General features: G+C 59.4%; 1 protein-coding gene across 12 annotated transcripts in view; it reads right to left on the reverse strand.

Annotated features, from left to right (window-relative positions):
- Positions 1-21,220, reverse strand: part of SCRIB (scribble planar cell polarity protein) — a 119,517-nt gene that overhangs the window by 53,552 nt on the left and 44,745 nt on the right. For 11 of the 12 annotated variants that reach the window (XM_059723582.1, XM_059723580.1, XM_059723579.1 and 8 more), the window contains 4 exons: positions 5,912-6,001; positions 5,393-5,470; positions 2,769-3,083; positions 2,312-2,392 (listed from right to left, as the gene is read on the reverse strand). In XM_059723582.1, coding sequence (XP_059579565.1) covers positions 2,312-2,392; positions 2,769-3,083; positions 5,393-5,470; positions 5,912-6,001 — 564 coding nt within the window. The remainder of the gene's footprint in view (positions 1-2,311; positions 2,393-2,768; positions 3,084-5,392; positions 5,471-5,911; positions 6,002-21,220) is intronic. The other variant, XM_059723585.1, reaches the window with a different exon arrangement.

Raw genomic sequence — 21,220 nt, forward strand, 5'->3', positions numbered from 1 at the left:
CCAGCTGGACGCCCCAGACCCCCCAGCCGGCACCGGCTGAGCCGTACCTGCCCTCTGTTCCCCCAGCTCACTGCCCCCCATGTCGCACAACAGGCTGACCGCCCTCTGCCCCCGACCTGTAGCCCCACTGTCTCCCTGTGCTCTGCGCCCCTGCAGCTTCTCCGCCATCCCCAAGCCACACACCCCTCTGCCCCTGCCCTTCCCACTGCACCAGCAGGGCCGGGGTGACCATGCAACGCACGCCCGCGGGGCAGGAGTTATTCACAACAAAGGAGAGAGACTGGTCAGGACACAAGTGAAGGCTGGAGAGTTAGTAGTTAATCAAGGCAAGTCTTTTGGGGTGTTAAGTCTGGAAAAAGGTCTGGCCTGGGCCCCGATCCACCTGCTTAAAGCCCCCAGTCCTCCCCCAACAGGGGGTGCAGAGGCAGCTTTGAGCACAGGGATGAGGAGGAAGATGCGCTGTATTTCCTACCACATAAAAACGCTGGCCGGGAAGGAAGGGCAGGAGCCAAGGCCTGACTGCGAAACCCCTGTCCTCAGCCCAGCGCCTCCCACTGCAGCCTCCCTCCGGCCCCCGAGAACACTGCAGGCTCGCCCTGTCACTGGGGCCCCCTCTCCACGGGGATACGAGACAGGTGCCGCCTGGCTGGGACCCTGGGCAGCGCCTGATTCCCACGAGGGCTCCGGCCAAGCCGCCGGGCTCTCCCTGAGCGCCCAGGGGACAACCAGCAAGGCTCAGGGCACGTGGCTCATGGCAGCCCCTGCTCTAGCAGACCCCAGGGCACTGGCCCTTGGCTACTTAGCGGCTCCATCCACAGAGCTGCCAAGACCTGGGGAGCAGGAGTCACCTAGCAGGGGCAGGACCCCTGGCTGTTCCCGAGAGGGGATGTCCCATTAGCTATGAGACAGCCGTGACCTCAGGAGTATGAGATACAGGGTGGTGGCACTTGCGGGCTGCTGGGAGGCCTGAGCAGCGCTGTGCAACGGGGCACAGAGCTCTGCACAATGCCCAGGCTGGGAGATGCTGCAGGATGGGAGAGGAAAGCAGACTCCCACATGGGCACTGACCCTGTGCTCCTTCACACTGGCCATGTGCTAGGTTAGAGGGGTGTCTGCAACATGGCACTATGGACCCCTTGTACTGCCCATGGGGAACCGGGCTAATGAAGGAAGAGACTGGTCCCTTTATCCAGGACAGCGCTACACTCATCATGATGCCGCGGTGAGCCGGATGGCTGCCAATGGGACCTGTGCCTGCACCAAGATCCGGCACTTCCCTCCATCTCCCCAAGCCCCAAGACAGGACAAGGGACAGCGCAAGGGGGCTCTAACCCCCCGCTGGGGAACCAGGCCCACATCTCCTGGGAAGTTTCTCGCCGAGAGGCCTGTACTTCTGAGGCCTGGAGATGAGGCAGAGGAGCCACATCGGGCTCCAGCTGTATTTTGAGGGAGAGGTTGGGGCCAGCCTGGAGCTTGGCAGTTTTGCGAGAAGGGAATACAGCGCAGCCCTAGCCCAGGGTAGACCAGACAGAAGCCAGCACTGACGAGGCGGTAGCAGTGCTTACCACGCCAGCACCGTAGTAACATGTGCTCTTACGGCAGTAGCCGGCTAGAAACCCACCACCAGCACCAGGGCACAGGAGGGTCCGATCGCTCAGAGGCAGCATGCGAGTCTGGGGGAGGCCCCATGGACTCTCCTGAGGCAGGGAGGGGTGACAGGATAGCAGAGAGTTAGAGGCAGTAGTGGGATCCGTGGCACCGGCACAAGCAGCAGAAAGAACCAGATCCAAAGCGAGTCAGAGATCAGGAGAAAGCACAGCCCAAGTGCCCCCCAGCCCCACAGGCTGTGGTACCTTCAACGCCAGCCCGCACAACCCCAGGGCCCGGCTCCCCGGAGGGAACAGGGAGCTGGGAGGCTTACAGGGCAAAGCCGAGCTCCGCTGTGTGCTGCACTCCCTGGGGGATGTCAGATCTGCTCAGTACAGCACCACGGTGCTCTGACCCCTCCAGCACCACCGGGGCTGGCGGCAGGGGCGCACCAGACACCTGCGCTGGGGAGGCGAGGCGAGGCGAGGCGTCACCCCGCCAAGTGCCAGGACAGGTGGCAATGGGCTGGGGCAACGCGAGCAGGAGTCACCGCCCTCCCGCAGACCTGGGTGCTGGGAGAAGGGCCCTTGCACTTGGTCAGCAGCAGGGAGACGTCCCCACGGGTGGGTGGGCAGGCAGGGAGCGGAGACAGCAGCTGACAGACCCTGGTGTCCGCAGTGCTGCCCCATGTTCCCATGGCTGCTCCAAGGTGTCATGCACTCACCGAGATGACACGGTCTCCCACGCGCAGGGTCCCGTCCCGGTGGGCTGCGCCACCCTCTGCGATCCGCGAGATGAAGATCCCCTGAAATGCCGCAGGGGTCAGTGTAGGCCCCGACCCCACACGGCAGCTCCTGCTCCCCAATCACCTCCTGCTGCTGCCTGGCTTGCTGACAGAGCCCTTGCCCTTCCTGACCACACGCCTCCCCGGTCCAGCCTGCAGCTCCTGCGTCCCCAGCCCCGTGCAGAGCCTCCAGCTGCAGAAAAGCCCTGACGCAGCCAAGAGCCCAGGACACGCAGCGCCCAGCCGGCAGGGAGCCGGGATTATATGTCGCTGGCAGCCGGTGAGCCCCACCCCCACAAGAGTGGCTGGGCCAGGCATGGGCCAAGCCTCCCCCACACGGAGACACTGGGGCCAAGCCCTGCCCCTAGGCACGAAGCCCCAGGCCCAGACAACTCACCGTGTCCCCGACCCGGTAGGGCGTGGAGCCCTTGCCGCCAGCGATGCTGAAGCCCAGCCCTTTCTCGTTGCGCACGAGGCAGGTGGAGCAGCGCTCTGCAGACGGCGTGCCTTCAGGCCGGTCCGGGAAGCGCAGGCCGCCCCGCCGCTCCCGCGGGCTGTAGTCGTCCTCGGGGCGCAGCGGTGTCACCGTGATGGCATTCTCAGGCTCCACCATCCGCTCCCGCAGCACTGTCATAGAGACCGAGCTGCCCGAGCCGCGCAGCGCCTCCACCGCCACGTGGTGCTCAGCGCAGTGCAGGGCCACGCCGTTCACCTGGGGGGAGCAAGGGTCAGTGTGGGATGATGATGACCCTACACGCACACAGCCCCACAGAGCCCCTCACCCTGCCAGCAGCTCCGCAGCGAACGCTCCCTCCACAAGAACCGCCTGGCCCTGCGTGCAGTCCCCAGCAGGCCCCGGCGGGCCGCACTGCCTACTTCCCTTGGGAAAGCCAGATGCGCAGCACAGCCCCAGGGAGCGTCGCCTGCTTCCCCCCGCCCCACCAAACCTCCTGCCCTGGCGCAGGCTGCCTTGGGAGCCAGGGCCCCTGCTCTCCACTGTGAGGACTGGCAGCCGCCTGCCTCTGGTTCAGAGGTGGATGCTGCTGGGTTGAGGGGCCTGGGGCTGGTGTGGGGGGAGGAGGGAGGGCAGCCTCAGATCAAGGGACCTGCAGGAGCTGCCTGCTGCTGCCTCTTACACCAAACTATTCTCTAGCCCAGGGATGGGTGTGCTGCACTAGGGCCCAGAAGCTCAGGCCACATCCTCTTCCAGTGGCCTGTAAACGCTTTCCTCCCCACAGCAACCTTTGTTACAGAGCATGGCCTCCCCCGGCGGGGTGGACAGGCAGGCAGCGCTCTCCAGCAGCACCCACAGGCAGGAGGTGGCTGACAGCAGAGCCGGGCACAGAACTGAGGCTGCTGCCACGGCAAAGCCGCAACATCCCCCACCAGCTGCGATGCTGGCCAAAGGCATGTGCCCGGGCTTGGCGGTGCAGCCAGGCTCCTTGAGCACGTGACCTCCGCAGTGCTCTTGGAGACGCACGACAGAGGGAGCGCTGCACGAAAGCAAAGCAGCATCAGTGCAGATAGCCTGGGGAGCCCTCAGCCCTTGCGCCGTGCAGTGCAGAGCAAAGCCTGGGAGTCCCATCTGGCAGATGCATCAGCAAAGCATGGGCTGGGCTCAACACGGACGACTGGAACGTGCCGGCCAGCCGGGGAGATTTTCATAGATTTCATAGACGTTAGGGCTGGAAGGGACCTCGGAAGATCATCAAGTCCAGCCCCCCGCCCAAAGGGCAGGACATCAGCTGGGGTCATAGGGTCCCAGCAAGATAAGCATCCAGTTTCATCTTGAAGGTGTTCAATGAAGGCGCTTGAACCACCTCCGGTGGCAGGCTGTTCCAGACCTTGGGGGCTCGGACAGTGAAGAAATTCTTCCTTATGTCCAGCCAGAAACGGTCTTGTAGTAGTTTGTGACCATTCGACCTAGTTGTCATCCCTTGGGGCGCTCTGGTGAACAAACGTTCCCCCAGATACTGGTGGTCACCCCTGATAAACTTGTTGGTGGCCATCAGATCACCCCTGAGCCTGCGCTTTTCCAGGCTAAAGAGCCCCGGGGCTCTCAGCCTGTCATCGTAGGGTCTGCTTCCCTGACCTCTGATCATGCGCGTGGCTCTTCTCTGGACTCTCTCAAGCTTCTCCACATCCTTTTTGAATTGGGGGGCCCAAAACTGGACGCAGTACTCCAGCTGCGGCCTCACCAAGTCCGAGTACAGGGGGAGAATGATGTCCCGGGATTTGCTTGAGAAGCATCTATGGATGCAAGCCAGCGTTTTGGTCGCTTTACTAGCCGCAGCATCGCACTGCAGGCTCATGTTCATCTTGTGGTCAGTGATGACCCCCAAGTCTCTTTCTTCCATAGTGCTAGCCAACACAGCACTGCCGAGCCTATAAGGATGCTGCGGGTTTTTCTTCCCAAGGTGGAGAACCTTGCATTTATCGGCGTTGAACACCATCAGATTCTCATCCGCCCACTTGCTGAGCCTGTCCAGGTCAGCCTGGATCATCCGCCTGTCTTCTGGTGTGGATGCTTTGCCCCAAAGTTTGGTGTCATCGGCGAACTTGGCCAGTCCGCTTCTGACTCCAGTGTCCACATCGTTAATGAAGATGTTGAACAGTATGGGTCCAAGGACAGAGCCCTGGGGGACCCCACTGGTCACAGGACACCACGATGAGTGACTTCCATCAATTACTACCCTCTGGGTCCGACCCCGGAGCCAATTTTCCAGCCAGTGGATCGTGGGGGACCCAAGGCGACAATTGGCCAGTTTCTCCAAGAGATGATCATGGGACACCAGATCGAAGGCTTTTTTGAAGTCAAGATGCAGGAGATGAAGAGATGCAGGAGATCAGATGAGATCTGAAGGCCCCTGTGGCCCAAACTCTACAAAACTGAGCTGAGCCGCGTGGCAGACATGGCACAGACAACTGGCCCGAGGCCAGATCCCCGGCTCCTTCCTTGCTGTGGTCCCCATCCAGGCACCCTGTGCTGGACCGGCCCTTTCATGGCAGCTGAGCACGTACCTCCAGGAGCTTGTCCCCAACGCGCACTCCAGCCCGGGCTGCAGGGCCCTCCTCTGACACGCGGGAGATGAAGATGCCCTGGAAGCAAGGCAGCATGTCAGCAAGCAGAGAGCTGGACCCCTGATCCCCCCCTCCCCATCACCCCCTGGGCTGAGGTTGCAGGTCGGGGCTGGGGTGGGGGGGGGAAGTCCCACAGCACCGACCTGCTGGGGCTGTCCTTGGGGGGAGCCCAGAACAGTCCACCCCGGGGATGCCCAGCTCCCCCAAGGAAGACGTGATAGGGAGGGCAACGGTGCTGTTCTCATCCCTGCTTTGGGCCCAAGCTTGACTTCAGAACCCACTGTCCGGAGGCAACACCTTGCCCTTGGGCCAGCCCTGCCTGCCCCACCTGAGGGTCCAGGGTTTGGCCTGCTCTCCCTGCATCCGGCTCAGCCACAGAACAGGCCAAGCACCCTCGGGGACCAGGCGCTGCCACAACAGGGCTTCTCCCGACACGGGCAGGCCCTCGCCAGCCCTTACCTCGTCGTCGCCCTTGTAGGGGGTGGAGCCCTTGCCCCCCGCGATGCTGATGCCCAGCCCCCCCGTCTGCCGCACGATGGTCAGCGTTAGCTGGAAGCAGAACGGGAGCAGGTTACAGACAAACACGGATGACGGTCCTGGCACAGAAACAGCCGGGGGCGCAGGGACGGAGAGCACACACGTAAGGGCACACCAGAGTGCTCCCTGCCATCGAGTGCACATGCATCTGCTCACGCGCTAGCGTAAAGGAAGGGGCGGAGGGGGCCTCAACATAGCTCCTACCCCCACCTTTACCTCCAGCAGCAACAGGGAAGGCAGACAGGCTGCCATCACCAAGGCGAGTGGGGAGGCGCAAAGGGAAGGACTGGGCCAAAGAGGGCAGGGCAGGGGCACAGGAGTGGCCCGGGTGGTGCCCAGGCTGCCCCCAGTGCCACGGCTCTGCTTGGGTCCAGGTCTGCACCTGCACTGCGAGATGCCACCCTGCCCAGCGGGCAATGCCACGCACCATCATGCCCCAGGGCAGGGGCCCGGCCTGCACCCAGCTCCTTGCCCACCCCTCTGCTGTGCCCCGAGGCTGCTGCGGGGACCAGGCGGCTGCCTCCTCTTCCCTCTTCTTGGACACAGCCTCTCTCCTCACGCTCTGCCAACGTCCTGCTCCCGTGCCTGCGTCTGGGCCCGAGTGGGAATTGCCCCGACCCAACACCAGTGGAAGAGTCTGCTGTGGCGCGCACAGCTCGCGCGGTCCCACCTTGGGGGCAGGAGGGGATGATTCTCTTGGGGGTGCCTCAGGACCCGAGAGCTGGGCAAGGCGAGTGATGGAGGAGCATGGGCCCCTGCAGGGATAAGGGGCTGCCAGGGACCAAGTGGGGGAGGGAAAGAGGTTCTCCAAACCCACCCCTGAGCAGAGGGGCTGCTGCAGAGGTGTCTGACTCCCAGAGCCCCCTCCCCACCGACACAGCCATGCCTTGCCCCTCAAGGAGCCCAAAGCAACACCCTTGTGTCCCTGCTTCACGGGGGCAGGTTCAGGGGTTCTTCGCGTCTCAGGGCAACGTGCGTTGTAGCTGCACAACAGAGCTGTTGTATCATTTTCGGACTGGGTTAGACAAGGGTTTGTACAGGGAAGATCCGGTCTCAAGCAGGGTCTTGGACTAGATGCGAGCGCCGGAGGGCCCCGCTCTGGATTCCAGGATTCCTCCTGGGCCCTGCCCACGGCACGGCTGCAGGCAGGGGTGCTGCGACAAGGAAGCCTGGGAATCCTGGGAGAGGCAGGTAATGGAAAACACGTGCCTGGGGTGCGAGGACTAGGGCCCCAGGCTGAACCCCGGGACTGAAGCGTGCACTCTGCTCAGGCAAGACTGAGGTACAACTGAAGGGGCAGCGGGAAGGGGGAGGCACTCTGCTTCACCAAGGCCGTGAGCTGTAAACACCTAAGGAGTAGCAGGGATAAAGTCACCTTGGCTGGGGCAAAATCACCTCGGGGAGGAGCGCAAGCATAGTACTACAAGGCTACTACTGGTCACACAGGCTGCATATGGACACAGATAGAGATTGCTTTAATATAGCAGCGCCAGAAATGGTGATCAGAAGACCTGAACTTCCTGGATAGAGATGGCAGAACAGCAGCTCCTAATAATGGCAGGGCTGAGATATTCCTGGATGTGACAGCGACAAATCTTCAGCAGTCGGTCGGTAAATCAACAAGTGCTGCTATTTCAGACTTGGTTTTAATACACAGTAAGGACATCACGGAAGAGCTGACCGTTGGAAACAGCCTTGCAGGGAGTAAGCATGAGTCAATTCAGTGCAAAACGAGGATAAACAAAAGTGGACTGGTCTTCCTATTTTGGAAAGTCAGGCTTCGAAAAATCTGGGGCATTAGGTAATGAAGCCAATTCAGCTGAAGAATTCAAAGACTTCCATGTGGAAGAGGGTTGTCGTTTCTTTAAGTAAACCGTCTAACAACTACCTAACTTGTAGCCCAAGCAAAAGGGGGGAAAAAGGAGAAGCTTCAGCCCTAACCATATTCCTAAAACTTTTGGAACAGTTATAAGTGAAGACCCTGTAAAGAAGGCAGAAAGGAATTCATTCACGCGGAGGACAGGAGGGGATCGAGTGAGAACAGCCAAAGGTCAAGCTGAGTTAGATTCTGAAAAATAATTTGAAGCAAACAGCACATGCAAACGGGATCCTCAAATGCTGGCAGCGGGGTTTCCTGTAGACACAGGAGAGCAGTGACGCCACGATACAGGGGCAGAGACCTCCCTTGGAAAGCTGTGCATTGTGGTCCCGCACAGCCAACATGGATGAATTCACCCTGGAGCAGACTGTGGGGAGGGCAGGAGGATGCATTGGGGAAGGGAAAGCCTCTTCCGCCAGGGAGCTGCGAGAGTTCGGCTGGTTCTGCCTGGCAAGATGCAAGGCGAGAGGCTGTGACTGTGGTCCATCAGTGCACGGGGGAGAGAGGAAGCTGTGCAAGCTGCAAGACAGTGCTGGTGTAGGATCAGTGGGTGTAACGAATAAACCTGCACTGGAACGTGGACTCACCAGAGGAAGATGCTCGGGGCAGGCTCCCAGTGGGAGCAGAGGGGCAAAAAGCCACACTGGTTCCCAGGCAGGTCTCGGCAGGCTTGCATAAGGAACTGCAGGATGTGGCTGCTGGAGAGACCCAGGCCACCCGCTTCGGTCCCAGGTTCTGACCGAGAGCACCACTTGCAGCACGGTGCTCGGGGGGACGGTCTGGTGTGCCCCACAGGACCTTGAGCTGCGGCTGCCGGAAATCCAGATCCCAACTCCTCAAATGGGCAGGAGGCAGAGAGCCCTGTATGCCCACTGGCGGGCAGAGCCCCTGGCTCCTTGGCTTTGTCTCTCTTCCAGGTCCCAGGTGACACAGGACCTGCCCAGCTTCTGGCCCTGATGCTGGATGAGCATAACAGGGGCTGGCAGCGGTCCCGACACGATACAGGCTTGCTTGCAAGAGAGTGGCTTCTGGTGCCAGGAGAAAACCTTCCTCCCAGAATGGGCTTCACGGCTGCTGTTTCCTCCCCACGGGGACCGGGGAAAAGCCACGGCCTCCTGCTTGAAGGGGGCATTTCACATAGTTGGGCCCAGGTGACGCTGAACTACTCCTAGCTGCCCAGAAAACGAGTCTCCCAGCACTGTGCTCCGGGAGCAGACCGCTCCCAGCAGAGTCGCGCAGACGTGCTGGCACTCACCACCGCCTGGTAAGCCACGCTCAGACCTGCCTGGCTTCAATGGAAGTCAGTGGCAGGGCACTCTCACGACTCTCCCCCGGGCACCTGGCAAAGTCAGCTGCCACCTAAGAGAGCTTGTGCCTCTCTGAACCAGTCTAAGGTGGCACTCTGCCCTACCTTCTGAAGAGCCATGCCACTCTCCAAGGCCTCCCCTGGGGATTTGATTTCTGGCTGCGAGCTCCTCACGCTTAATAATCCCTTTCTTTTTGTGTTTAATGAAATCCCGCCTGCCCATCCTTCAGCTCATGTTGGATCGGCAAGTAATGCAGAAGAGGCAGACCCGCTCCGTGACCACTGCTGATCAGTGCTCGTAAAGACACAGGGCAGCGCACTTGTACCACCCGAGAACAAGGAAGCATTTTCTCCTCTGCTGGTAACCACGGGGGATGTCAAACAACGTCATAAAAACAACATCCACTAAGAACAAGAAGCTTGAGATCAACAGACCTGGAGAATCTGCATCCGGGAGTCCTACAACGGTTGGCTGTGGAGACCTCTGACCTGCTGCTGTTCATTTCTGAGGAATCGTGGAAGACCAAGGACACTTCAGAAGCCTGGCAGCGGTAAAGCAGTGCCAACACTCGGAAAGGGCCCCACGTAACCAAACGCCTTTTGGCTGGACCTCAGCCCTGGGCCAAATAACGGAGCAGCTGAGATGACACACTATCTTGCCAGACAAACCTGATTTCACTCTCTGGTACGACTGCTGACTGGGTTTCATCGTGTCATAGTTGGTCGGGTCGGACGGGACCCGAGCAGATCATCAAGTCCGACCCCCTGCCATGGCAGGAAAGAGTACTGGGGTCAAACGACCCCGGCAAGGTGTTCGTCTAACCTCCTCTTAAAGACCCCCAGGGTTGATAAAGGCACCTGGACAGGTATAACCTGCCATTTGACTTGGTGCCAATGGACCTGCTGATTAAAAAATTAACACAGTAGAGCACAGTAGAGCATAGGTTAAATGGATTAGGTTCTAGCTGACTGATCTCAAGCCTCTGAGGAATCATTATCAAATGGGGTTTATTTCTGCCAGGACCTGCATTAGGCCTGTTGCCACGTGAAAATGTTATTATTGATGTGGAAGTAACACAAAAATCACTGCTGATAAAGTCTGCAGACAAAGACTGGCAGAGCAGTGAGCAGGAGCGAGGACAGGGCCGTCGCACCAGCAATCTGGATGACCCGGCATCCAGAACCTACTCGAGCAAAATGCATTTAACGAGGCCAAATATAGTTATACATCTAGGAGCAAGGTGCAAGGCTGGACCAACCGAAGCGGGGAGGGCAGGCTCCATCCTAGAAGGCAGCGACTGAAAGGATACAGAGGTCACAGCAGACAAGCAACTCCCTGTGAGCTCCCAGTGTGACGCTGTGGCACCAGGGGATCACGGGGTCTTGCCACATACAAGCAAGGGCCCAGCAAGCAGAAGCCGTGAGATTATTATTTTTTTCTATGTGGCACTGGTGACGCAGAAAAGCCATGCCCGGTCCTGGCATCTGCGTTTTAAACACAATGCTGAAAACGAGGAGGGATGGCAGAAGAGCCACAGCAGGTGCTCAAGGACTGGAGACATGCTTCACAGGCAGCGACTTCAAGATTCAGCCTGTTCAGCTCACCAGAAAGAGGGCTGAGGCGAGGCTGGACGACGGTGTGCAAGCACCTTCCCTGCAGGCAGACAATCCTGTGCAACCAGGGGCTCTTCCACCCAGCCGAGGAAGACGCTGAGAACCCAGGAACGGTTTTCACCTGGGAGGGTGACTAACCACTGGAACAAAGCTCCAGGGTGGGGGTGGTATTTTCCAACGCTCGCTGCCCTTGGGCCCATTGCGGAAGCCATAGAAGCTACAGCAAAACACAATTTACTGTCCTTGGCAGACGTGAGATTAGATGGCAGTTTCTGCGGAGGCGCAGACTAGATGCACAATCCGGTCTTAAAAATCTATGTCTTCCATCTCCAGACTTACTGTCCCGAGAACAGACACCCTCACACCGACTCGATGGTAAGGGGCAATGACTCTGGGGCCTGGCAAGGCTGCAAAGCTGGGCAGGAAAGGTCAGCTTCACCTTAGGGGGGTCCAAGCCTGGGGGAGCAGGAGCAGCTGACAGACTGAGGTGGGGCAGCAAAGCAAGTCAGACCAGCATCTGCAATGGGATACAGCCCCACGGGGCTGCAGAACTGCCCTGAGCAAGAGACAAGCCCCCCTCTGCTCTTGGGAGACGCCACCCTGCTCTCAGCTTGCCGTGGGCAGGGAGGGAAGAGCCCTGCTCTGCCCAGCGCTGAGGAAGAGAATCACAGACAACGAGGGCTGGAAGGGACCCCCAAGGATGGAGTCCACCACCTCTCTGGATAGCCTGTTCCAGTACTTCACCACCTGCCTGGTGAGAAAACTCTTCCTAATATCCAACCTCAACCTCCCTCGCTGCAACTGGAGCCCATTGCTCCTTGTCCTGCCATCTGCCCCCACTGAGACCAGCCCAGCTCCATCCTCTGTGCAGCCCCCCTGCGCGGAGGTGAAGGCTGCTATTAAGTCCACTCTTAGCTTCATGGGACTCTTCAATGCTCATGGGAAAACCTGGCTCAGCTCTGGGCACTGTTACCAGAAGTCACTGGCGTAGGGGCTGATGCTCCAAGAGCCACAGGACAGCTCTGGCACCAGAGGGTCCGACTCACCAGGACACATTAGAAGAGCTAAACGGGTCAGGCTTCGCTAAACAGCACTGCACAGGGGAGCGAGGACAGGCAGCAAGTAGCAGGAGGGTGGCTGGTGAAAACGTGGTCTGCTCAGGAATAGCCTGGGACAAACAAGACAGAGGAGGGGCTGAGCCTGCCCTGCCTGGGACAGGGCGACTGGACCCACCGGGGCAGCTCCGGCTGCAGCATTTCTGATCCTCAGTCCTGTCGAACTGTGCTCTTTGCTGTGGCCGAGAGATGGCTGAGGGGAACGAACACGCACGGGAAGGGGCTGGTGGGGCAAGGAACCCCCTCCCAGGGAACCAGCTGTGCGCCAAGGGGAAGCAGAGCAGGGCAGGGCCTGCCGGCTGCGGTGGCCTGGCATGGACAGGGCGTGGGTTCTGCCACGCGACAGGCCCCAGCGCAGCACCCCCAGCCCCACGCTCCAGGGGCACGGGCAGCTGCCGGTCACTTCCCTGGGGGCAGTGTCAAAAAACAGCAAAGAAGGAGAAACACTGAATCGTGCTTTTACAGAGCAGCTTTGTGCCACAACTGAACGTGCCCACTCCGAAGCCAGCCAGATTAATTACTTCTGCTCCAAGCTCATGTTTCCTTTATTTGTTAACATGCTGTTTAACTTGGTCTCGCTCTGCCAGCTGCAACGGGCCTCTGGGCCTCCGAGCCCAAACCCACCCTGCCCTGCTAGCCCTGCCTACCTTGAGACCTTGTCCTTGCTGAGATGGGCAGTCCCTGCCCGAGCTATGTGTTGGCACCCTGGGAATCCAGCGTGGTAGGATGAGGACGGACAAGGACCACAGAGCTCTCTCTGGGGACACCGCAAGCAGCAGGGAGGAGGTCAGGACTGGGGTCACTACCAGGAGTCCCCACGGATGTGAGGGGGTCAAGGAGGGGCACAGGGAAAGGCTCGCCAGACCACAACAAGCACCCAGCTTTGGGGGGGGGGCAGAGGGCTAGCTGGATCCTCCATCAGCTGCTCAGCAAGCCACAGAAGCCCCAAGCACTTCCTCCACGTAGGCTGCCGGTGCTGCTGCCACAGCCAGAGCTCACCAGCAAGCCGAGGAGGCTGCCAGGACAGGAAGCAGCGAGGACTGCGGAGGTATCCTTTACTGGCCCAACACAGCTGGGAGAAATGTTAGGCAAGTTTCCAGGCACAGTCTCCTGCCTCAGGTCTCAAAGGAGGAGCTGAAGAACTGCATTTTGTGCCTGAAAGATGGTCCAACCTTTCTCCCAATTGTTCAGTCAGTCCAATAAGAAATCTCATCCAAAACCCCTCGCATCTCACGTGTTTCCAGGACCACTACGGTGATGACACAGCTGCAACCCACTCTAATGCGGGACACAGTAACTGCTGCATTGGAAGCATCCAGCTTCTCGTGTGAATGGAGAGAAGTCCAGGATCACGTGGAAAAACCAGTGCCTTGGCCCTTCCCGAGGGCTAGAAGTGGGACCCAGCCCCCGTACCCAGGAGTTCCTGCTGATTCTGTTACAGACCCTGAGCCACACAAACTAGTTGTCCCCAGAGATCCCTGCACCCATCAAGGGATTAGAGTCCTTTACAGGCTGCAAGCGATGGAGAAATGATCACGTCCTTGGGTAAGCTGTTCCAGGTCCTTCCCACCCCTGTAAAAATGTACACACCTTTCCCACTTGCCTAGAGAGGAACAACATGGAATTGGCTTTTCCAAGATCATGACAATAGGAGGCTGGGGAGAAATTCCCATGCGAGGGGAGACGAGCAAGAACAGATACAACAGCATATAAAGTAGTCTGATCTGCTTCTGCAGACCACTAAGGATGCTGCTGCTGGGCATGGGCACAAGTGCAGGGTGATGAACGGGAGCGGACGGACAGAATTCACCCAGACAAGGGGCAAGTACTTCACGTGCTCACGGCCAAGGGGGCCGGACAGAATCTCCGCCCTGGGCAAGGAAGCTGAACTCAGATGGGAACGGGGCAGAGAGTGCAAGGACCATCAGGGTATAAAGAGCCCTCCGCATGAGAGGAGGCCAGAAGAGCCCAGCTTGTTCAGCCCCACAGCGCTGGCTGACAAGAAACATGCCGTCCTCTCCCCTCCCTGCTGCATTCAGAGAGAGTGAATACTGGGAGGGGGAGGATAACGTCAGCACAGCAACACGTGGGCATGGAACTCGGTTCCAGAGGAGCCTCACAATAGCAGACCCGTGATGCCAGAGATGGAGTTTCCCAGCTTAAGAAAGGGATTGAGATGGGGCGCCTGCACCAGCAGGGACCGGACTCAGTCCCTAGGAAGTGCCCGTCAATCCTGTACTGCCCCGCTCCTAAATTTCACCAGGAACTCTGGTGTTGAGCCCAGAAACTCGTGTTTGGCTGAAGCAGGCTCCAGAGCAGCAGCCAGACTGGCTCCAAAGGCACCAGGATGGAGAACCCAATGCTTCGCTGCTCTCAGCTCCTCGTGCCGAGCTGCAGGCCAGTCCCTGAGCACGAGGCACCAGTATCCTCCCACTCTGGCTCACACACGGCCCTCATCGCTGCACGGCCCCGAGCTGGGCATCCAGGGCCCGAGGCATACGCTGCTCAGTTCCAATGAGGGTAACTGCCGAAATCCCATTAAACACCTGGGCCCACATGCTGTGACCAGCGTTCGCCGCGGCAGTTCATTCTCATTTCCCGACAGAGAACTGTGTCTGCAGCGAGGCGTTCTGTTGTGCCCGGGGTCGGTTATCTTTTTCTTTCTTCAGCGTTACTCTGAGCTTACGCTGGAAGCAGAAGGTCAGATGTTGCAGCAGGCTCATACAGCAGAGGACAGAGGTCTGCAAACATCCATCCTTCATTTCTGCAAGTCTCTATTGCACAGTCTGGAACTGGTCCTTGGAAATCTGTCCCATGAACAGACACCTGAACCTCTTCCCTTCCTAGCCTGGAGCCAGTAGAGCCACTCCCTCGCTGCATCGCCCGAAGGAACGGTGGCTTCAATCACGTGAGGATGATGAAGACCTTCCCTGTTCACAGCGAGTAAGGAGGATGCCTTAATGGTATCTGCTAGAAATAAATGCTTTTAAACCAGCAGGCCCAGACAAACAGCATCTAAGAGTCCTGGAAGAGTTGGCTGAGGAGATCACTGGCTCACCAACTGCTAGCTTTAAGTAGATTTTGGAAAGCAGAGGAATTATTAAAAGACTGCTAGTACCATGCTGATATCCAAAGGACACGGATAAATACTAGCCTAATAACCTAACCTCAATCCCGAGAAACACAACAGAACGCTGAAATGGGAATTGCAAATTAAAGAACAGAAATACAAATAATACCAGCCAACAGCTGTTTCTGGAAAACAGATCTCACCAAGCCAACTTAATTCCATTCTCTGATCCTTGCAAGTTTAGTTGATACTGGTAGCCGCAGAAATTTAAGACTGACTTAACACCACACGACCTTCTGATCAAACAGCGAGCACTATAAAACATCCCCAGAGCATGGTAAGTAGACTCAGTGCCTAAGAGATCTCAAAAAGTAGCTGTTGATTGGACATCACCAAAGTGATGTACCCTGATGGAGAAAAGGCAGGTGTTCAGAGCGACTTGTCCCCAGTGGCTCAAGCCCATTCCAGCCACCTGGGTACACAGCCAGACCCAGGGACTGGGGCAGGGCACTGCGCCCGCAGGAACAGTCACGGCCAGGTCCACCCTACAAACTTCGGCTGGCTTAGCTGTAGCCTTCACGTGACAGAGCTGCCCTAATAAAACCTGCTGTGACCTGGGATGCGGCAATGGGCCCTTCAGTGCCGAGGGCCATGAGGAGGCATCAGGCAGGGCTGGGCTCTCATGGAAGGACTGCTCAGGCCTCGCTTTTCGTTTCCAGGCTCTTGGGTATGTGTTGCTAATGCCTGCTGCAGCCCTGCCAAAAAAAGTGCACCAGAAACCCTGGCCTTGGGGCTGGCTGCCATTGCTCCAGGCTGCACGCACGTGGATCCCAGAAGGCCCTCTGCCTGATCCAACAACAGCGGTTGCTGGAGGCAGAGGGACTCGAGAGCTCAGCACCTCACAGCAGAGCGCACTGCTCCTGTCTCAGGGGTGAGAGGCTGGCTGGTTGGGACCAGGGCTCCCCTTGGCCCTGCAGGTAGGCAGGAGTAGGGAAGCACTGTAAGCAGCAGGGGCAGGGAGGGAGGAGCAGGACCTGGCAGAGGGAAGGGAAAATGCAAGAGACTGCAGTGCAGAGGCAGGAAGCAGTGCTGGGGGCAGCAGGGGATCCTGGGCCATGCAAGACAGAGAGGTGATCCACCAAGCTGGAAGCAGCAGCAGGAGCAGGCCCTGGCAGGGAGGGAGGGACCTGGGCTCACACTGTGCTGCTTGGCAGCCCACGGCTCCTCCTGTTGCAGTGGCAGCAGCTGAGCTGGGGATGCCTGTGCCCAGGTGCCTGCAGCACTTGCAGCTACAGCCCCCTGGCGACCGGCCGGGCAGGCATCCTGCTGCCTGGCTCAGCTGCAGTGAGCAGGGGAGGCCAATTCCAGCTGTGCTGCTGGCCCATGGAGGGGACAGCCAAGGACCTGCGCTCAGACCTTACACCAGCGCGATGCTCCCATGCTGGCCAGGCAGGAAGAAAGCCAGGAACAGGTTTATGGGGGGGACGCTGCCTGCTCCACTTCTCCTGGCTCAGGAAGGCACATGGGAGCCTTGCTTCCAGCAGAGGCCGATGCTGGTGGATCTTCCGGCCAGGGAAGCACGTCAGGGATCACGGAGCCCAGGAGAACAGTCTGAGCACAGCTCATCTGCAGCAGGGTGCTCCCGGCGTACCCTTGAGCAGGCCTGGCAGCCCCAGAGGCCAACACCACCACTACAGAGCGCTTCTCAGCTGTGCTGGGGCCAGGTCATGGGACAGGGCAGGCTCGCTCTGTCCTCGTGGAAGCCTTGGGGGTCATCTAGTTCAACTCCCTGCCTGGACGCAGGATGCGCTGCTCCTGGACCACCCCACACGTGCCCATGAACCCAGCAAAGCAGGAGGTCCTGCAGCTTCCCTGGGCGCATTCCCAGGTCCTACTGCTCTGCCAGAAGAAAGCATCTCCTGAGATCTGACACCAATCTGCTTTGCTGTAACCAAACCTACTGCCTTGCGCCCTGTCCTCTGTGGCAAGGGAGGGCTGCTCTTCTGCTTTTGAGGTATGAGAACTGTGCTCATGCCCCCCTCACCCCTCTCCTGCAGACTGTGTAGCTAGCTCCTCCAGCCTGCCCACGCGCAGCTTCCACAATGACCTGCAAGCACCTCTCACTTGCCTTCCCAGGTTGCCTACATCTTCCTCCAAGAGCAGTGGTCAGAACAGCACACACTAATCCATCGGGCTTCGCCAGAGTTGAGTAAATTGGTTTCACTTCTGTTAAAGCAGCCCCTAGTTGCACTTGTTTCTCTGGTGACCTGTCACGTTGCAGACCTGCACTGAGCCGGGACCGATCACAGTCCCTAGGACCCCTCAGCAGCGCCAATGGCCATTCTCCCATGTTCTGCCTCCCTGCGTTCAGGTTTTCTTCCCCCGCCCCGTGCACTTGTCTGCGCTGCAGTCCATTTCTTTGCCTAGGGCCCAGGCCTCCAGCATATCAAGATCCTTTGGCATTGTGATCCTGACCCTCCAAAGTATTTGCAGCACCTCCCCATTTTATCTGCTCGGCAGTCCTGCAGCCAAGTCGTTAATATAAACCACATCAACCCGCACAGAGCCCTGAGCGGACCATGCCCTGCAGAGCCCCACAGGAGACCTCCGACCAGCCTGGTATCCGGCCATTTAGAGCCACCTGACTAACAGCTACCCAGGCACCCGCGTGCCGACCTCACAGCTACTGTCAGCCCATGCATCTTCAGCTGGCTCATGAGAACTGTGTGATGTATCAAAACCTTACTAGAAGTCCAAATACACTGTGCCCAATGCTTTCCCCTCACCCACTAAACCAGCGACACCATCAGCAAAGGAAACCAAGCTGGTTTGGCACGATCTGGTCTCAACAAACGTATGCTGGCTGCTAGCGACCCCCCTCTTCCTCCTCCAGGGGTTGACAAACAGGTTGTTTCATATCCTGTGCTGCGGTAACTTCCCAGTGTCAAAGTCAGGCCGACGGGTCTGGAATTCCCTGGTCCCCCCCTTCTTCTGACCAGCCCTGCTCCTCTGCCCTGGGACCTCGCCTGTCAGCCAAAACCTTGCAAAATGATTGCCTGTGGCTCCAAGACTTCTTCAGCCAGTGCCTTCAGCACCCTGCGGTGAACTGTCCCACTCTGCCCACTCAGCTTTGCTCGGGGCTGTAGCACTTGGCAGGCCCTGCCCACTCGGCTTCGCTCGGGACTGCCAAAAGCTCTAGTCCAACACCCTGCCAGCCCCGAGGCGGGGGGCTGGCTGAGCAGCTCTGCCCCGTTCAGGCCTCTGCTCACTGCTCAGCCTCTCCACCGGCAGCACAGCCTTCGCTGCCCTGGCCTCTCCTCCCCATCTAACATAGCTGTAGGGCCTCTTCTTACGGTCTTCCACATCCCCCGCCAGCTGGATCTTCCCCTTTCCTCGTTCTGGGCACCGTCTTGCTGCTCCCTGGCCTGGCCCCCCCCTTGGTGACCTGCCTCCCTTCCTCTGCCTGCTGGTCTCTCCTGGCTCCGAGGCAGCCGAGCAGCCCCGGTGCAGCGGCGCTGCCCTGCCGAGGTCCTTTTCTTTCCACCACGCTGCAGCAGCTCACTGCTGGCCACCTGGTAGCACGCCCTTTATTCTTTTTCTGGCCGGATGAAGAAGCCCGATACGCTTCGTGCTAAGGACGGTGGCTGGGGTTCCTGCCGCACGGACACCCTCTCCGGATGCCCACCTGTGTCTCAGGTGAGGTCTCAGTCTGAGCACGGTTTTGCAGCATAGCCTTTCCCTGCCCTTCAGCTCCTCACAAACAGCCCTGGTGGGACACGGAGAAAGACCTGCCCCGAGCTACAAACGTGGACACAGGTGCACTGTCTCAAGGAAAGTCAGGAGAGGGCTCCAAATTGGGAAATACTGGAGTCACCTGGCTGCTGGCTCGGGACTGGGCACCCAACTAACAGGACCCTGAAGCTGGTGGCTCGTGCCCCAGGGGCATTGGGTGAAGGGGTCCTGGCAAGAGGAAACTGGGGTGAGCGTGGGCTGAGAGCACTGCAGGATGAGGGGGAAGCTGTGCTGCAATCCTGGGCTCCAGGAGGGCTGCTCCACTCTCCTCCCACTGGCAGCCCCATCTGAGGCAGAGAGGATGCCCCTGTAGGCAGGCACCAGACACGTGGGGCCTCATACCTGGCCTTGGTTTGTAAACAGCTGATAGTCAGGGGGAGAGGAAGTGTTGCAGAACCCCACCTCGCTCCTCCCCAGCCACAGCCACAGCCCCTGGGAATCAGCCAGCGATGGGTGAATCCACCCAGGGCCCTGCACCATCAGCAAGGCTCAGGAAGAGCACACACAAGGGCAGGAGCCAGAGCACGAGGAAGAGAGCCCTGAGCCTGCACGGATGAAGTGCTGCCGACCAACACTGCTGCCGGCCTTCTCGCAGGGGCTCGAGGAGGGCTGCAGGACAGCTGTGCGCAGCAGCCCAAGTGGGGCAGGGACCAGCAGGGGCAGCAGGAAGAGCAAAGCAACGGGACAGCCAGGATCAATAACCAGGAAAAATGCCTGGCAGAGAGCTGGGATCAGGCGAGGCTTGGCCCCTTGAGGGCAGCGGATAGCTCATCATTGTGGAAAGGGACAGGCATCACCTCCACACCAGCCATTTACATTACAACTAGGCCAGGCAGAGCCCAAGAAAATGCAGCAGGGGCCAGCCTGCCCTGCGGCTACAAGCTGCCATGGTTTGGGGAGGCGAGCCCTGAAGCCCCGTGGGGCTGCGGGATCCCCTGGGCAGAGCTGCTCGCAGGCTGCGCAGAGGACAGGCCCAGCTGTGGTCTGGGCTCTGCGCTGGCCATAGGGACACGCGGCCCACAAGGGAGCAAAGAGAAATCCTTCCCCTGCCCACGAGGGACGGGGCTGTGTGGAAGCGGGTGGGAGCTGCACTGTTCAGAGCCGGCTGCAAGGGGCCTCTGAGACAAGGGCAGCCCCCGAGCACACCCTGCACCCAGAGCACTGGCAGACCTGTGGCACCTCTGGACGCAGCTCACCCCCTGCTGCAAGAGGCCGGCTGGGAAACGAGGGCAGTGCCAGGTGTAGGGGGCCAAGGCGGCAGTGCCACAGTCCGTCTGGAACAACCTCAGCTCCACTTTCTCACAGGAGTCTAGGCCTCGCAGCTGCAAACTGCCCGAGGCCCAAGCACTCCACTGCTCCCAGGCTGGCTGTGGGCATAGGCCTGGGATGCAGGGCTCTCCCGAGCTGCTCCTTCAGCACCAAGGACTGTGGTGCCAGGCAGCTGGCATGAGGCGCTCTGAGCCACAGGCCCGTGAGAGGCAGGGAGAGCCCATGGCCTGCTGCACACTGTGCCAGGGGAAGCGGGAGGATGCGACTGCCCTCCGAAGCTCCAGGACATCTCAGGCACACAGGGAGAGCGGACAATCCCTCAAAGCCAGAGGGTGCTTCACCTGCCCCTGCCTGGGGAAAAAGGATTTCCAAAGCTCTGCAGAGATGAGATTCCCTGTCCCTCTCTCAAACTCCTGCGCCGTTGCCAAGCAGGCGAGGCCTCAAAGTCACACACACACACGAGAGCAGACGCAAGCTCAAGGGGACGCTGCTAGGCCAGCAGTGCTGCGCACTCAGTCCCCAGGGCCTCAGTACGTACCCCAGCTGGAGCGTCCTGCAGACAGGTGGACCTGCAGCTGCCAGCACCACTGCTGTGCTGGCTGATGGGACAGAAGAGCCAGGCACGGCCCAGCTGCCCCGAGACGGGCACAAGGACCAGCCTGAGAACGTGGCGACAAGCACGAGGAGCCAACAGCGGTCACAGGACTAGTCCAGGCAGCAGGAAACGAGCCTGCCACGGGCACGGGCCGAGATCTCAAGCAGCAGCAAGAGGCTCTCCCTGGCGCTGCCTGCAGTAAAGAGCTGCCCAGAAGAACCCGCTCCCTGGGCCTGGGCTTTCCTCACGGCAGCCGCTGAGACCACTCATCACTGCTTACCAGACACCTGGGCTAGCAGGCACCTGCCCCAGTCCAGAGCCCCGAGCCCTCTCTTGCAAACTGGAACCTGGGGCCTGTGCTCAGGACCTCTGCCACAAACCCCGGAGCCCCTGCTGCCAGCACTGATGGTGATGTGCTGGCTTCTCTCCCGCTCCTTCTCCTTTGGTGCAAGACCAGCAGCATCCGACCTCTCAGTCCCACCACCCAAACCTGCACTCCCCGCACCTCAGCCCAGATCTGCAGCAGCCGCTCTCACCTCATTAGGGAAGGGAAGGGAAGGGAAAGGAAGGGAAGGGGGAGAAAGGGAGGAA

Source organism: Alligator mississippiensis, chromosome 3, assembly GCF_030867095.1.
Source record: "Alligator mississippiensis isolate rAllMis1 chromosome 3, rAllMis1, whole genome shotgun sequence".
Classification (NCBI taxonomy): Eukaryota; Metazoa; Chordata; order Crocodylia; family Alligatoridae; genus Alligator; species Alligator mississippiensis.